Source organism: Bufo gargarizans, chromosome 5, assembly GCF_014858855.1.
Source record: "Bufo gargarizans isolate SCDJY-AF-19 chromosome 5, ASM1485885v1, whole genome shotgun sequence".
NCBI lineage: Eukaryota > Metazoa > Chordata > Amphibia > Anura > Bufonidae > Bufo > Bufo gargarizans.
The window spans coordinates 398,766,013-398,784,061 of NC_058084.1; the positions used below are offsets into that span (position 1 = coordinate 398,766,013).

The following is an 18,049-nucleotide window of genomic DNA, read 5'->3' on the forward strand; positions in this document are numbered from 1 at the left end:
CGGCCGTTCTGCTAAAATACACACTTTTAAATTATGCTAATGAGCCTCTAGGTGCTATGTGGGCGTAGATTCAGCACCTAGAGGCTTAGTCTACTCATCCTTTATCCTGCCCAGGTCCTCCATTCTGCCCGCCCCGCTCCTCTTGATTGATGTCCAAGTTCCACGCATCGTCGATGAAATCCCGCGCCTGTGCCGTCCACTTCTGTATTCGGCACAGGCGCAGTGAGTGAAGGCCGCGCTCCTGGTGCTGACTTCCTTACTGTGACGTAGTCGGTGCAGGCGCAGTGAGGAAGCCGGCCACAGGAGCGCGGCATTCACTCACTGCGCCTACGCCGAATATAGAAGTGAACAACACATTAGCACATCGCTAATGTCAGTCAGCTACACAACAGTAATTCTGATGGTAGAAACCCTTTAAGCTGCTTTTTTTTACTAGTAGATGTGTAGTCCCCAGTGTCCCGGAACTAGAAATGTCCCAGCAAAAAACACATGGTTGAAACATGAGACAAAGGGTATTCACAGATTTGCACTATATTAGGGTGCAGGCCACCAGCTACAGTATATGATTATAATCTGTGCTTGGAAAGCATTCTTTTATAAGGGCGTGCAGGAAAAATATTTAATCCCATAGATAGTGCTTTTCTGCAGATCAAGTCAGATTTACATTACCATGCTTTCATAGAAGAATGGGATTACATGGCTTTTTAAACTATAAAGGAATAGGAATTTTAAAATGCATTACATATAATACTAATATCCAGTCTATTGTCTCTGTGATTTATGGAATAAAGTGCAAATGCGTGAATGCAAATCAGCGACACTCCTAGGGTACACTCATAGTATTGATGATTTGCCAACTTATAAAATCTTGGCATTCTCCTAAATAAGAATGTTAGTTATTTGGTTTCTGTTCATTTTTTTTTTCTGTTTTAGGGGATTTTGTTTGCTACTCCAGACTGTTTAAAGCAACCAAATGATCTGGTTCTGCTTTGGCTTCATGAGTCATCTCGAGTGTATGGAGACAAATTGGTAGAAGAAAAAGACTCAGAATTATTTAAGAAAATTCTTTACGACACAGCAAGAAAGTACTTTGAAGTAAGGCGCGCAAATACTACTGCTTGTTAATGTAGAGGCATAATTATCATATAAATGTACCTCCTGAGATGTATTCATTCATCATTTCCTACAAAATGTAAATGTTTCCAAGAATCCAAGATGTGAATAAGGCTACTTTCACACTTGCGTTTTGTGCGGATCTGTCTATGACGGATCCGTTCAGATAATACAACTATCTGCATTCGTTCAGAACGGATCCGTTTGTATTATCTTTAGCATAGCCATGACGGCTCCGTCTTGAACAACGTTGAAAGTAAATGGAGGACGGATCCGTTTTCTATTGTGCCAGATTGTGTCAGTGAAAACGGATCCATCCCTATTGACTTACATTGTGTGCCAGGACGGATCCGTTTGGCTCAGTTTCATCAAGCAGCGTTTTGGTGTCCGTCTCCAATGTGGAGTGGAGATTGAACTGATGCATTCTGAGCGGATCCTTTTCCATTCAGAATGCATTAGGGCAAAACTTATCCGCTTTGGACCGCTTGTGAGTGCCCATGATGATTCTCACAAACGGAAAGCCAAAACGCCAGTGTGAAAGTAGACTATCTAGAAAAATACTGTGCAAACTCAGCCAAAGTACCTTAACAGGTCCACCAGTGACCCCATTATCAATGTTAAAAAGGTGCCCCTCAGTAGACTGCCACATAAGCAATAGTCCCATTAAATATAGTGCCCCCTGATATAGTGCCCCAGTATGAGCAGAATCGCCCCCTCATAAATACCAGCAGAATAGAACTTTATTTAATGTACATCCATGTGCTGTTCAGTGTTATACCATATCTTTATATAGGCGCTGGATCTCCTGTTAGTGTGGTCCCTCTTGGTTACGTTAGCAATAGCCATACCTGAGCCATTGTAACTTTAAGCCACATTGAGAATACGATGCCACCGGTGGTACAGACATATAGCGAGAGACCTACTGTATTAGCATGCGCATTGTAATTGGCCAATCAGGCATCACATTGAGAGCAAGTAGGCAATGACACATGGCAGCGCTCGGCTAAAGTATCAGCTCCCTAAAAAATCTACAGATTTGTCTTGATTACATTTGACAATGATACAAATGGTTCTAGCCAGTATTTTTATTGCAACTCAATGTGCTCTTTAAATCTTCCAAACATCATTGTTGCTCTGCCAGCCTTTTTAATATTCCTCTGCAAAATACATTGTATATGCTCCAAGCTCTCCTGGTGGCGGTCAGCAGCCTTTGTGGGAGACTTGCCTGCTCTTCCATATTGTGGCAGGTTCCTAGTCAATCAGGGAGAGTGGACAAGTATGCTTTAAAAATGTAATTCTTTATCTCCTATGTCTAATATGTAAAACTCTAAGCTGAGTTCAGAATAGGTTCCAAAAAAGTAGACAAAAAGTCGAACTAAGGTTTTCTATGTAGTAAAACGTACCCATGTTTATGTTCCTATATGTGTAGGGTCTAAGGCACTTTCTAAATTGTGCATTACTAACTTACCGGGGTATTTCCATGTTAGACATTTATGGCGTATTCCACTTCTGGAACCCACACATACCGTACTTTCAGAACAGAGGTCCCCATATATCCCACCTGCCATAAATGTCTAACATGGGAATACCCTTTAACAAGTGTAGATAATTTTGCACTTTATAAGAGCACAACATTTGAAGATAATTTATGTTACAACTATTTATGAATGCCCACAAAACCACGCTGAAGTTGTTGTTTACATTTATGAAGGAGTCTGTTAAAATAATTTAAAAAACTCACCTTCCAGAGCCCTCTGATCCAGCGCTGCCAATCTGTCCTCTCCATCCGACCGCAAGTGTTACATATTGTTTTGACTGCATCGGTAACCTCTCGTGTGCCCCACGTGACCACTGCAGTCAATCAATCACTGGCCTCAGAGGTCTAGAGCCATACACCTCTGAGGCCAGCAAGTGGGACGTCACTGTTACAGCCAAACATTGTATCATAACTGCGGTCAGGTGGCAAGGACGGAACGGTGGTGCTGGATTTCAGCTGCTATTAAGAAGATTTAGCTTCTGCAATCATTGAAGATATTACTTTTATTCATCCTAGGGATTAGAAGACCAGGTCTTCTTGAAACAGCCACTTATATTTTGCCATTTTGCAAATGGTGTTGGAGCTCCTGTTTATTTGCCAGTTCAAGGATGGGATTCCCTCAGGAAAACACTTGTTGAAGCCCTTGACAGCTACAATGAGCTCAATGCAGCCATGAATCTTGTTTTGTTTGAAGATGCAATGCAACATGTGTAAGTACCCATACTTCTTGAGTCAGGTGAAACAAACTGTTTTAAAGGTAACATATTTAAATGGAATTTGCAAAAAAGTCAATAAACTGTACATGGGGTCTCTACTGAAATCAGTGGAGAACTTGACAGCATGGCTTGGAGAACAGTGTGTCCTATTGTAGTAGATGGTGAGGGTTCCTGTATATAAAATATAGCTAGAACCTGGCTGTCTAAAATTATGTAATGATAAACACTTATGACTAAAGCAGAAAAAATGATCAATCGAAAATAGAAAGGTTATGCTTTTAAATACCTTAAAGGGGTATTCCAGGGTTTTGATGTTGAGGATAGGCTATCAGTATCAGATAGGCAGGGGTCCCACACACCCCTGGATCAGTTGTGTCCTTGTAGCTCCACTGCTGGAACTACACATCTCTGTATATTGTGTAGTGAATGAAGTTTGTAACAGCATCACAGCTCCCAATTCACTTCGGTGGAAACAGTGCTACACTTACCAGCTTCATACACGACACAATGGATGGAGCTGTGCAGTTCTGGTGCTGGAGATACAAGGAAACAGCAGATCAGTCGGGGTGCGGGGTGTCAGACCCCCGGCAATCTGATACTGATACCTATCCTGAGGATAGGTCATCTATATCAAATTCCTGGACAACCCCTTTAGGATCAAAATTTGTACAAAAAATGTTACTGTGAAACAAGCGTAAGATTACATAGCAGAATTTCTCCTATTTCACTTTTTCTGCACACTGATGGCAGAACCATTGCACTGCATAGTAAAGTCCTGCAAAAAATCCTCAAAATTGTGGCTATAGATTTGAAAACCCTCAGAATGCCCTAGAATTTGCTACTTGTGAATGGGGTTTGAAAAACGTAATTCAATGATATTGTACTGTGGAATCCGCACTGAAAATGTGCAACATATGTGCTAGATATGTAAGGTGTCATTCATTGTCATTAGCATATATTGCAGTATTTTACATGGCCTAGAGTATTATATATTTGTCCTTAGTGGTGATCGTTTTTTTTTGTTTCAGATGCCGTATTAGTCGCATTTTGGAGGCTCCTCGTGGTTATGCTCTACTGATAGGAGTTGGTGGCAGCGGTAAACAAAGTCTGTCAAAATTGGCAGCGTACCTCAGCTCTTTGGAAGTGTTCCAGATCACTTTGAAAAATGGATATGGGATCCAAGATCTGAGAGTAAGACAGACAGCTAACATGATTGCTGTGCCTCTATGCAGCCTAATTAAGTTTAGTTTTCAACCCAAAGGAACATAACTCTTAAGTTACGAATTCAAGGAAAAGGGGTATATACTTCTAATGAGCACTACTAAAGGGGTATATACTTCTAATGAGCAAACTACTATTTGTGTAGATTGGCAATGAGCAAGATAAAATTAATCAAGAATCAGTTATCTTTTTGCAAAGCCCGTATAAATGTAGAACCAGATCCACAACTACCTTGATTTGCCCTCCTAAAGACTACTTACCTTAGGTTCAGTGTAACGAATCAGCGGGTGTGTACCCACTGTGCCACTGACTGGCAATACTCTGGAGGGGTGTAACTAAGCAACACCAGGTCTTCACTAGCGCCTCTGGTGGTGAGGATAGACTTCAGCCACGATAGTTGCCAGGGGCGACTCCAGAGAGCGTAAACCAAGTCGGTGGCAGTTGGTCCAGCAGACCAGAAGATACCAACAATGGTACCAGCAGAGTCAGAAAGCGATATCTATACAGATTCAGATACAGATCCACAGACAGGCAAGGCATAGCAAAGGCAGAAGCAGTTACCTCCGCCGCAAGCAAGAGAAGCAAGGCGGCCTCAGGAAGAGCTGCACAGAGACAGAGAAGGGCATACAGGCAAACGGCATTCCCCCTCCGGGGAACACAGGAACCCTCTTCCGAAGGCAGACATAAAACAAGCAGATACAGACATGGACAGAAACAGACGCAGATAAGCTCTGCTAAGCTAACGGACATAGAACAGGACAGACATGGGACAGGATATATCTGAAGCAGTTAAGCACTGCCAGGCTCTCAGACGCAGATATGCACTGCTAGGCTAACAGGGAACAAACCAGGAACATAACATAACATAATACAGGGCAGGTACAGACAGAACAGGACATGGCAAAAACAAGATACAGAATACAACACTGTAAACTTGGCGGAACCATACAAACTGGCAGATGGTAAGACCCCTTGGGTCAGCAGCAAGGAGCTACACCTAAAACGAAACAGGACAGACTGACTCCAAGCCCCACAGCTCACAGGAACTTAAAGCTTCATAACGAGCAACCTGAGAAACCCCACCCAGCCACAGAACAGGGGGGTTAACCCCAACAGAACCAGAGTCCAGAACAGACCATAACAGACAGACTGCAGCACAGACTGTTGCCCTTTGCAACAGGCATACACAGAGACACCCACAGCCAGTTCGCCAGAGCACTACCAACCCATGAAACTGCAGACAGACTGACACGGGAATAGCAACACCCACAGATGAGTTCACTGACCCCGCAGCCAGGTCGGAGCCCCAAGCAACCAGCCTGCACAGGAATTCAGCCTGCACGGGTGCATGCAGCCAGCCTACACGGAGAGCGTCACAGTGAACTGCGCTGTGACATTCAGATATAATCTATTGTCATTATGTGTTAAGTACACAATCATTGGGTCCCAGAAGTGTAGAATGACCTTTCTTTCCTGCACCTAAGTATTGCATTCAGTTTTATTATGCATATAAGCATTTTTATGTGCTGACTTTTCTAGAAAATCAATCTAAATTTAGGGAATAGTGACAATCTAAAGCTATGTGGTTTTAATTATTTGCAAAAAATCGTTCCAGTTGTGCCAGTTCATGGTATGCTGGTGCACACATGGCACAATATGGAGCACCCAAGGTACAATATGTGTACAGATCTGCCTCTGTTGGTAGTCTGGGTTAGAGAGTGGCTGTTGTTGATGGTCCACGTTGTCTTGTCTTTACAGTGAGCATCACTGCAGCCACCCAGTGATCACAACCATGCTGGAGAACACTTTTAGCCTCAAGTTGTTCTTTGCTTGCCTTAAAAAGCATTATGCAGTGCTACGTACTGCTCTCACTATATAATATAGGCCTCATTGAAATTGGTCTGCTTGCAGAGCTCTGGAAGGGCATGAACCAGGAAGGAGCGGGCATTTTATGATGTAACCTGTGTAGGAAACTGTGCCAACGGCGCATGTGGTTCCAGTAGGAAGAGGGGAAGGAAGCCGCAGCCGGACTCCTCTGGCATTGGCTTATCTCCCAGAGAACAGAAATATTAAGCAGTTGATATCCCGCTTACCCAACCCTTATCTCCTCCCAACATGCACTGTCAGGAGGCCGCTATGTACATTAGATGGTCAGCTGATCCCACTGAAATCGGCAGGTCTGGCCGACATACATGTAACGTGTATGGATAACTTGAGTCCTGAGTATAGATGTGGTGATATACATGATTAATATTCCCTATTGAAGCAATATTTTCACAAGGTCCTTATTACATTGTGAGAAGAATACATAAACTCGCACTTTTTTAAGATTAATGTAGAACATGTTTCATTTCTTTTTCCTACCATATTGTTAGGGTAGGCCATCACTAACTGATCACTGGGGTTACTCTAGTATGAAGGATTTACTGCAATAGTTAAGCTCTGTGGCCCCCCACTGATTTTTGTTGCACAGCGACTCTCCCAACCGTCCACTATGTAGTAAACTAAAATTCAGTAGAATGGGTCTAGGTTACAATTCTCTGCACGGCGGTTGGCTCGGAGCACTGCTGTATAGAAGATATGACAAAGGAAGATCTATCTCTTTGTTCTCTGGATCAGTGATGGTCCCAAAGGTCAAGACACCCAGTTAATTTTGTATTATTATAGCCTAGCGATATGCCATGACATGAAATCTTGACGATACCCTTTTAAGTTTATGCAGATGGTATAGAGTCAAGGTGACATTTTATTAGCTACAAAAATATCACAAAATAGTTGTAAATTACACAACCCACTATATTGATCTCAAGATTTGGTGACCCTACTAGTAATAGTTATTCTTTTATTGTCTGTGTGGTGTGACAGGTATTTCTAGTACGGAAATGGCCAATATGTGTAATGCTGTAGTTTAATTGCAGCACTTGTATGAGTGCATCTGTCATATAGATCATACTGAGACTTTCCGTTTTAGAACAGCTGAAACACCAGACTTGTCTAAGCCTGTCAAAAACTAGCAACGTGTAGTCAGCCATAGGTCATGTAGCTCTGTATGATCGGCATTTAAAAAGTCATCCTTCATTCATTGATGAGAGATCTGGCCCTGGTTCTTCTCTTCTAATGTAGAGATGACACGGCCTGCTTTTCTTCCCATGTACAAGTTGTTTGGATGATGAATACAGCACAGAGCAGGTGGACAATCTAACAAAACCTTAAAATCATAGAGGCATTTGTTAGCTAACTCACATCAACGTATCCACCAAGTATAAATCATCGTCTCCTTTCCTTTACAGGTGGATCTTGCCAATTTGTACATCAGGACTGGCGCCAAGAACATGCCCACTGTGTTTTTGCTGACAGATGCCCATGTTCCAGATGAATGCTTTCTCGTTCTGATTAATGACTTGTTGGCATCAGGTGATTACATCAACACGTTTCTTGAAAGATTTTCCCCATTGATAAATTGTCTCTGGTTACAATAAACTTTTAGGAAAGGAGACACCGCTAAATCAGTTCTCATCGGGAGCTTAACCTTGTAATCATGATACACAAATAGCGGGTGAAAGAAATGTGTTTGATACGTATTTTCCTTCAAAGTCAAGTACTAATTTGGACATTAACTAATATATTAGATTACTGCACTGCATTGGCAATTTTCGCGGAAGTGATCCTGGCCATAGGTCAGAAAGGACTGCACCTTGTAACCACCCTCAGCAGAATATGTACAGGGTTTGCTGATGTCTGTGTAATTGACTTCTCACAGGGGCTGTCAGGACACCAACCTGCTCACTGCAACACCCCTTGTTTGACCAGAATTGCTGATAATGCAATTTCCTTATATCAGTTAAAGCTTTGCTTCTTTAAACATCATTTGATAGTTTCACATGGATAAATTATTATACAGCATTGCATAACATTTCAAATAATAGCTTTACATGAAAGGGAAATCCACCCACAGCACTATTACAACCAGTTATAGATACATGTCAAAGGATGAGTAGCATACATGAGCTGGAAACACCCAAAAGGAGTTTCCTATGGTACGGCCAAGGGATTTCCATCACTGGATGTAAATTGGTGCTTTGCTTAGAAGGTTGTGTCCCGGAATTCCAGCGAATAAATCCCCTGAGCGTTGCACCTGCACTGGTACTTCACCTGTTGTCTCATCAATGTGATCTTATGATATGTACCAAGTACATGCTGGAAGATCATTTTAGCTGGGTTCCCCTTTAATTTGCACTAATTTCACTGTTTCTTTGGAATCAGAGACAGTAAACATAGAAACATAGAATGTGTCGGCAGATAAGAACCATTTGGCCCATCTAGTCTGCCCAATATACTGAATACTATGGATACCCCCTGGCCCTATCTTATATGAAGGATGGCCTTATGCCTATCCCATGCATGCTTAAACTCCTCCACTGTATTTGCAGCTGCCACTTCTGCAGGAAGGCTATTCCATGCATCCACTACTCTCTCAGTAAAGTAATACTTCCTGATATAAATTTTAAACCTTTGCCCACATAACCTTTTTTCAGGTAATCACTGACTTCAGTGAAGTATTAAAGTACCTGCTGTGACTCCACTAAACCAGTACTTTCTTTTCAGCTCCCCATTAGGCACTGTGGTCGCTGTTTATCGGGTATAATGGTACCTATTGGCATGACAACTATGGAGATGAAATCTATGCTTGTAGCTACCATTACAGTGCACACCGAGAGCCCCCGTAATAGACAGCAGTGATGATACCCAGCTGGGAAAGGCTGTGCTGTACTCTGAACAACAAAAACTGTTCTGCATAAATGGTCCAATCAAAAGTATTATTAGAATTTGTAAGGGTTAACTACTTTTCTGTATGCGCCATGTGCAAAGATTTTCATACAGACCATGGAAGGTTTAATTTCTTATTATCAGTGGTAAATAAATACAAATCTTTCAGGAGAGGTCCCTGACCTGTTCAGTGAAGAAGAAGTGGACACCATTGTATCTGGTATTCGGAATGAGGTGCGAGGACTTGGATTGGAAGACTCCAAAGAAAATTGCTGGAAGTTCTTCCTGGAGAGAGTTAGGCTTCAGCTTAAAGTAAGACTGGGATTTTATGTTGTTGATTTCTTGAGTAATTTGTAGTAGATGTAATAACTGTGATGTAACTCTACGTTATATAGACTGTGTACACGTTAAACACTTAGAATAGGATACATATGTAAGGAACTTATCTGTAACTTATCATCTTAAAGGGAACCTGTCCCATTCACGTGGTGTCTGAGCTGGAGGCAGCAGGAAGAGCTGAGCAGATTGATGTATAGTTTTGTGGGAAAAGATTCAGCATAATCTGTATTTTATTCATTAAAATTCCTGCTCATTCTGGGCTTTGAAGTCACGGAGGCGGTCCTATCAGTGATTGACAGCCTTCCCTCGATGACTGTGTATGTAGAGATAGCTGCATAGAACCATATACCAATCTACTCAGCTTCTTCTCTATAACATGGTGCCTGTAGCTTACATCACATTTCAATTGCGACAGGTTCCCTTTAAGGCCTCCATACATATTAGATTATCGTCGTCCAAACACGCCAATTTTATGCAGGGCCGTTTGATTATCTAAAGCAGTGATGGCGAACCTTTTAGAGACTGAGTGCCTAAACTGCAACCCAAAACCCACTTATTTATTGCAAATTACCAACACGGCAATTTACCCTAAATGCTACAGTCCAGTATAGTATATCTTCCATGTACTTTATCAGTTATCTATAATAACCTGCCTACATTCAGTGCGCTGCCTGTGCTGTTCATAGTGTGTCCTGCGCTGATGATGGCAGGGAAAGTCTAAGGCATATTGGTGCACCATAGACTTTTTCTAGGGTGCGGGTGCCCACAGAGAGGGCTCTAAGTGCCGCCTCTGGCACCCATGCCATAGGTTCGCTACCACTGATCTAAAGTATATGAATCTGTTGGCCTCTCTCCCAACAGATGATAATGAAAGAAGGTTTGGGCAAGTTGAATTTCAACACCTGATCCTTTTATTCTGGCAGCCAATAAGCGAGGTGTCTGCAGTGGATTTCTCCTGTCTTGTCATTGAAAACACAGAACCAGGCATGACTGTGTACCTGTGAGCCTGTAGTGTAACTTGTAGCAGCAAAGTAAAGTTGCCACTTGCCTGGGCATTGATCAACACATACCTACTCTACCTTAATGCAGAAGTACTAAAACAGCATTTTTGCCACATAGATAACTATTCATTCAGTTCATTAATCGTATTGTCGTAGTATCATATTGTGCACAGGTGGCAGCCTGACATTGTAAGCACCATCATACCTTGATTTATGAAATTAGTCATTTTATCTCAAGTCAGAAAGTGTCTCTTAATCCTGTGTGGTTGATTCATCAAAACGTCTCACGTAAAGAGTCAGCCTGATGATTCAGTGTCTTAGAGTAACACAGGATTAAGTGTTCAATTTGTCAGAGACCGAGGCAGCTAAGGTTGTGTTTCTACTTGTCATTAATGCCACTTAATACCAGAAAATATGAGGAATACAAAACATGGGAACCTTTCCTGGCTTCAAATAACATTAAATAAGCATTACAGAATGCAGATCACAGTTGGCAGCCCAATAAGCCCAGTAAATAAGGCTATTTGTCCCCAAAAGGCACTGCAAGGAAAGGCATAGATTATTGGCAACAAGGAACATTACAACAGAGATTAGAAAAATGATTAGCTCACAATAATATTTTTATGGCAGTGGCTGTGGTCCCATTGTGCCAACCAACTGATTTGACTTAGGGCTAGTCCTAAAGGTGTTACCCTGGTCTTCACCCTTTAATTCCTATACAGGGATCTGGTTTATTCTGCAGGGGAGCCACCCGGCTGCTATCTCTTTGATTAGTCCCAGTGTGGTTGGCTGCCTAACTACAGGGATCAGAGACACCGGTGCGCAGCATGAAGGGAACAAGCAAACTCATAGTCAGGAAACTCGCAGAGTTTGTGCAAATTCATGAAGGTTGGGGCAGGCAGCACAGGATCAAGACAGTGAACAGTTACAAGTCAGGTCATGCAGCAGAAGGTCATGATCCAGGCATCAGGCAGAGGTCGGTACATAGTCAGAAAAAGTAGTTCATTAACAGGCTGTAGCAAGCTAGAGAGACATAGCAAGGTCTGTAGCGACCTATTGCTGAGGCAATGAATGGAACAAACAGAAGAGCTTATATAGCCCATGCTGATGAGCAATTGGAAACCGTCTCGGAGCAGCTGACAGAGCAAAGGAAGATGAACCCTTTCAGTACCAGAATTGAGGTGATATACAATAAACAATAGCCCTAACATAGCCCAAATAACGGGAAACCGACGCCAGTGCGCAAGACAGCAGCGGCCATGAGCCGCCATTGTAACAAATATCTTGACTTGCAGAAAATTACATATGGAGCACCAGCTCATCTTCTCCATGTTTTGGACGTCTACAGTTGGAAAATGGAGGCTTTAGCCATTCAAATATACCAACAATTCCATATTCTCTATTGCAGTGTTCTCCAACCTGTGGCTATCCAGCTCTCCCAAAAGTATAGCTCACAGCATACCCTGACAGCCACAGGCAGATGCTGGAATTTGTGATTTTGCAACAGCTGGAGAGCCACAGGTTGGAGGAACGCTGCTTTATATGGATGGGTTTAGTGTAACACTACATTGCCCCTGCAGCTGCTTTTGTTACAGGAGAAATGTACGGCTGGCCACAGCAATCCCTGGTAATGGGTTTTAGAAGTAGTGTCTGGCTTTGTTTCAAAAACAGGTCGCTTTTATGAAACTCATAGGTCATCAGTTCACATAGTACATACTAAAATTGGAGAGCAAACAATTAAAAATGTATTTCTATTCTAAAATTCATAAAAAAACTATGTAAATATATAGCAAAACAGATTGCAAAATAGTGATTGGTAGGAATGTTTCCAGTATTTCGTAGTTATTACGCTCAATCATTGTAATCTCTAATTCACAACAATAAATAAAATACTGCTACATACAATATAACATACATTCAGTTGGAAATAAATTACACATTCTCTTGGAAATCTGAAGTATGTCAATCACGGTAACAATGCATTCCTATTACTTAGCATTGCTGAGTGGTTGAGTGTGTCTTGTCATTGTTACTTAACATTCCCTCTTCTTCCTTTTTCAGGTCATTTTATGTTTCTCTCCAGTTGGTTCCACCCTGCGTGTTCGAGCTCGGAAGTTCCCAGCTATAGTTAACTGCACGGCTATTGATTGGTTCCATGAGTGGCCACAGGAGGCCTTGCAGTCTGTCAGCAGGAGGTTCATTCAAGACACAGAGAGTATTGAGGTAAGGAATTCTTACTGAACAGTAGATCGGTGAAATGTGAACTCCCAAATCGCGTTCACTTTTAAGAAGCGTCAAAAGTATATTTAATGCGGTTTGTTTTCAGTGGTATGAGCGGTGCTGAAATCCGAACCGGGTTCTTCAATTTTAACATAAAAATATTTTCGGGTGTATAACAATGAATTAAAATATGTTTAAATAAATAAAAAAAATCAATATACTGCTGTGTTGACCCCACTGTTTACACTGCTGAGCAATTCATTGGGGGCAGGACTGTAGTACATACATTGCAACGGATACAGGTACCTTCCGGTGTTGACAGATCTCTACAGAAGCTTCTCAGGATTTTGAAATTGTAGTCCAGGTTTTAAAAATGCATCTTCTTTTCTATTCCAGAACAGTGCCAGGTCTGTCCATGGACTACTGGTACCTCAGCTCATCCCTTTTTAATTGAATTGGAGTGAGGTGCAATACCAGACGTGTGGCACTTTCTGGAGAAAGAAATGTTTTTTTTTAAATTTATTCTTTAACAACCTCTTTAAAAGAAAATGTAATCATTAACAAGCATGGTCTTTTCTCTTGGTTACCAAACAACAGACTTTTTCTTTTACTCCTGAAGAAGCCCCAAACGATAACCTGTCCAGTCTTGGATGGTCAAATTCTATATACTTTGTACAGGTGTCCCCTTGCACACATTTATATATTGATTTTTGGCATTACAGTGAAGTCATCTGTAATGCCATCACTGCTTGTTAGAAGATGGACAGACAAAAACTGTTATGGGGTTAAAATGGACGATTCTTCACTCCCATCATGTCCATTTTGCAAACTCTAGTCATACTTGGACTCCCTGTAATACAACAATTCTGGGGCTTCTACACTCATGCCTCTACTCTGCACTGTTCCTCTTTTATTCCTCCTGAATATTCATGCGTAAATTGACAGTTGCCATTATCCTTGCCGAAGGGATTATCCTTGCCGAATGTTCCTACGCAGTCCTGATTGGACACACCCAAAACTGGTACAACCTCCTCTGTGGTTGCTCATCTCCTGTGGATGCAAAGGATTGGGCAAGTTGAAATCCAACGTGCCCAATCTGTGTTTTCACAGACATCCCCTGTCTAGTTTGGACACCTCTTTACAAATTAGATGCTCAGCCAGGCCCACCAGAATTCACCAGTTCAACCACCTTGAGCTTCTCAGAAACTGGCATCCAAACTATAATTTAGCAACTAAGTATAAGGCTCTTTCACCCGAGCAAGTTTACCATCCAGATACAATGCGTGTTGTGAACGCATAGCATTCAAACTGAATCCTGATCCTTTAATTTCAATGGGTCTGTGTTACATGAGCGTCATTTTTCATGCATCATCTTTGCATTCAGGAAAAATCGCAGCATGTTCCATACTGTGGGTTTTTCACATAGCTCTGGCTCCATAGAAATGAATGGGGCTTGCGTAAAAATGGAATGCATCCAGATGCAATGTGGTTTTTACTGACTGGTTGCTGGGTATGCAATCCAGATAGAATCCGGATGGAAAAAACACACAAACTGAATACAATCTGAATACAATAGCAGAAAAACTGATTGACCTTGAGCGCAAAACCATCAGTTTTTCCTGAACGGATCCTAGTCCGTATCGCTCGTATGAAAGCGGCCTTAATTCCAAAGTACACAATGTGATGTTGTTACGTTTGAAAACATGGCTTCCACAACTGAGCAGAAAATTGCCAATATTTTCTTAAGTCAGATAAATAGAATTACTAAACTACTACTGGCAATTTAACATTTCAGTTGGGAATCTTCTTTAAAGGATTATTCAAAAAGCTCCCCATAGGCAGGAATTGTGTTAAAAAATAAAAGAAGATATAATCACCCATTTCATTCCCCTCCTCCTGCACCTCCACTCCAGTCCTCCCCGCCAGGGTTTGTTTACTTGACCGAAGCCGAAGCGTGCTGCATGCCCACTTTAAGAAATATTTTTGGTCCACTTTTTTGATGAAACACATTTTCCATGCTGTTCTAAGAGATAATCCTCTAGTGTGAAGAGTTGACTGAGGAAAGCACAACATGTTACATTCCATTACATTATGAGAACGAGGGGAAGCTGGAGACCGTTAGTAAATGTAATTTACGCTGGCTAACAAGCCTAAATAATACAATCTGTGTCTATTCACTAAAGACTTACACCCTGGCTATAATGGGGTGGGCGTGATTGATTAAAATATAGAAAAATTCTTGCTGCATTATCAGATGTTTGTGGAAAGGAACCAAAAGTCATTTTGTTTTGTTTTTGGATATTGATTTTTTTTTAATGAAATTAGATAAAAGCGATAGAATAATAAAAAAGAATAGGAAAGAAGAAAAGTAGTGAGAAGAATCACAGGGAAAGAAGTAAAGTGCATAAAACATTTTTTGAAAAAACAATAAAAATGAGTAAAAAGGTTTGTCTGGAAGCTTAACAAACGTAAATATCTGTCAAATATAAAAAATAAAAAAATGTTACTCACCTGTCCAATGCCCCAATACTCCAGCACTGATGCTGCAGTAGTCCTATTTTCCTGGACTGATGACATGCCGTACTTCTGCGTGACCTCTGCAGCCAATCACTGGCTCAGGAAGTCGCATGCCCTAAATGTTAGTAACCCCCTTAAGACTGCAAGAACTGTGTAGATATATTTAAAGGGGTTGTCAGTTATGAAAAAAAAAATATAGCACTGAAAATCTAATGGGCAGCAATATATAACTAAGCTAAGCAAGTTTTATGCAAAAAAATATATATATGTCCTCATTTCCCTGGTTCTTTTATGGCCCTTTGTTTACGTGCAATAAAAACACTCTCTGACCCTCCCCCTGCACTGCTAAGGGAGTGGCTACAAGAGCTGCCCTGAGTGACATGTCTGCCTGCTGGGAGACTCAGCAGCATGTTGTATGTGTAGGACTACAAGTCCCAGCTGTATAATGACACTGCTAATACACACAGGATCTTCCCCCTACCTTCTTGTGCAGTGCTCTCTCTAGTCTGTCAGCTCCTGTGCCCAGAATTGTCACTGCTGCGGCTAGCTAGTCTGTGCAGCTGAAGGGGTTAAGAATCCTAGGACAGAGCAGAGCAGGGGGGGGGCGTGGCCAGCACAGTGACATCTCGTTTGACAGGCTTGTAAACGAACTTTATCAGAGCAGGGAGAGAAGCTGACATCATAGGTCATGTGACCCTCAGTCAAATCTGAGAAACCAGCCACTGGAGATAAAGTGAGTTAATTGGAAAGCTGAATAAAATGTGGGGAAAACTTGAGAAGAAAGTCACAATTGCAATATAAATATAATCAATCACCATGTAGGTTAGCCACCATGTAATATACAGTGAGGAACAGAAGTATTTGAACACCCTGCGATTTTGCAAGTTCTCCCACTTAGAAATCATGTAGGGGTCTGAAATTCACAATGTAGGTGCATTCCCACTCGGAGAGACAGAATAAAAAAAAATATCTGGAAATCACATTGTATGATTTTTAAAGAATGTATTTGTTTTGCACTGCTGAAGATAGGTATTTGATCACCTGAGAAACAGAAATAATTCTGGCTCTCAAAGACCTGTTACCGTGCCTTTAAAAAGTCCACCTCTACGCCACTCATTTATCTAACTTAGTAGCACCTGTCTGAGCTCTCTAAAGACCCCTGTCCACCCCACAGTCAGTCAGACGCCAACTACTACCATGGGCAAGACCAAAAAGCTGTCAAAAGACACCAGAGACAAAATTGTGGACCTCCACAAGGCTGGAAAGGGCTATGGGGCAATTGCCAAGCAGCTTGGTGAAAATAGATCAACTGTTGGAGGCTAAAGATTGACTGTCAGTCTCCCTCGGACTGGGGCTCCATGCAAGATCTCACCTCGTGGGGTATCACTGATGATAAGAAAGTTGAGGATTCAGCCCAGAAGTACAAGGGAGGAGCTGGTCAATGACATGAAGAGAGTCGAGACCACAGTTTCAAAGGTCACTGTCGGTAGAACACTACGCCGTCATGGTTTCAAATCATGCATTGCACGGGGGGTTCCCCTGCTCAAGTCCTCACATGTCCAGGCCCGTCTGAAGTTTGCCAATGACTATATAGATGATTCTAAAAATAAATCCGTTGTTTCTTTGCCTTACGGCACCAAAAACGGAAAATGCATTAATATATAGTTGGTCACTAGGATAATTTCAGGTCTATAAATAAATAAAAAACTTTTATGTAGCATAAGTGCAGATTGAGTATTGAGATTGCATTGAATCCAGGTCTCAAGTTCAGCAAATGCCTTGGGATGAAGTACAAGTCATGATGGCTGAATGCAGAGGCATAGGCTCATGGGCCCTCGTGCAAGAGTTCAGCTTGGTTCCCCCTTCCCTCAGTGCTTTGTGGCCAGGGGCAGGGAAGCAAATTGCCTTCATGCTGCCTGAGGCAGAAATTGAAACAGCACCCCGCCCCATGCCAAATTCTTGACCTAACCCCTTCCCTCCAGTCAGAGATCTAACTTGAACAACATGCACTTTCTATAATACTGGTGTTTTCATATGCGGCACAAGGGTCCCCTCAGGCTCCTGGGCCCGGTAGCGACTGCTACCTCTGCGCCCCCTATAGCTACGCCCCTGGCTGAATGGACACTATCTTTTAGAATCTGGAACAAAGCCTTGTGGCTGTGGAGAACCAACTGCTTATTAAAGAGGACCTTTCACTTGTATAAACTATGTGAACTGAGTATGCTGCCATATAGAGCGGCGCCCAGGGATCTCACTGCACTTACTATTATCCCCGGGCGCCGCTCCGTTCTCCCGTTATAGGCTCCGGTACCTTTGCTTCTTAAGTTATAGTAGGTGGGTCTTCCCTTGTCCTGTGGGCGTCTCCTTCTCCTAGGCTGCAGCGCTGGCTAATCGCAGCGCAGAGCTCACAGCCTGGGATTTTTTTTTCTCCCAGGTTGTGAGCTGTGCGCTGCGATTGGCCAGCGCTGCAGCCTAGGAGAAGGAGACGCCAACAGGACAAGGGAAGACCCGCCTACTATAACTTAAGGAGCAAAGGTACCGGATCCTCTTTAATGCCAAAGCTGTTGCAATGAGATGTTCACCCATAGAGGTGAGCAAATTTCAGAAATTCGTTTCCG

At 42.2% G+C, this 18,049-nt stretch overlaps 1 protein-coding gene across 1 annotated transcript in view; it reads left to right on the forward strand.

Annotated features, from left to right (window-relative positions):
* The window catches only part of DNAH11 (dynein axonemal heavy chain 11), a 268,017-nt gene that overhangs the window by 146,068 nt on the left and 103,900 nt on the right, over positions 1-18,049 (forward strand). The window contains 6 exon segments of the mRNA XM_044293255.1: positions 934-1,095; positions 3,167-3,360; positions 4,395-4,557; positions 7,878-8,001; positions 9,524-9,666; positions 12,756-12,917. Of these exon segments, the coding sequence (XP_044149190.1) occupies positions 934-1,095; positions 3,167-3,360; positions 4,395-4,557; positions 7,878-8,001; positions 9,524-9,666; positions 12,756-12,917 (948 nt within the window).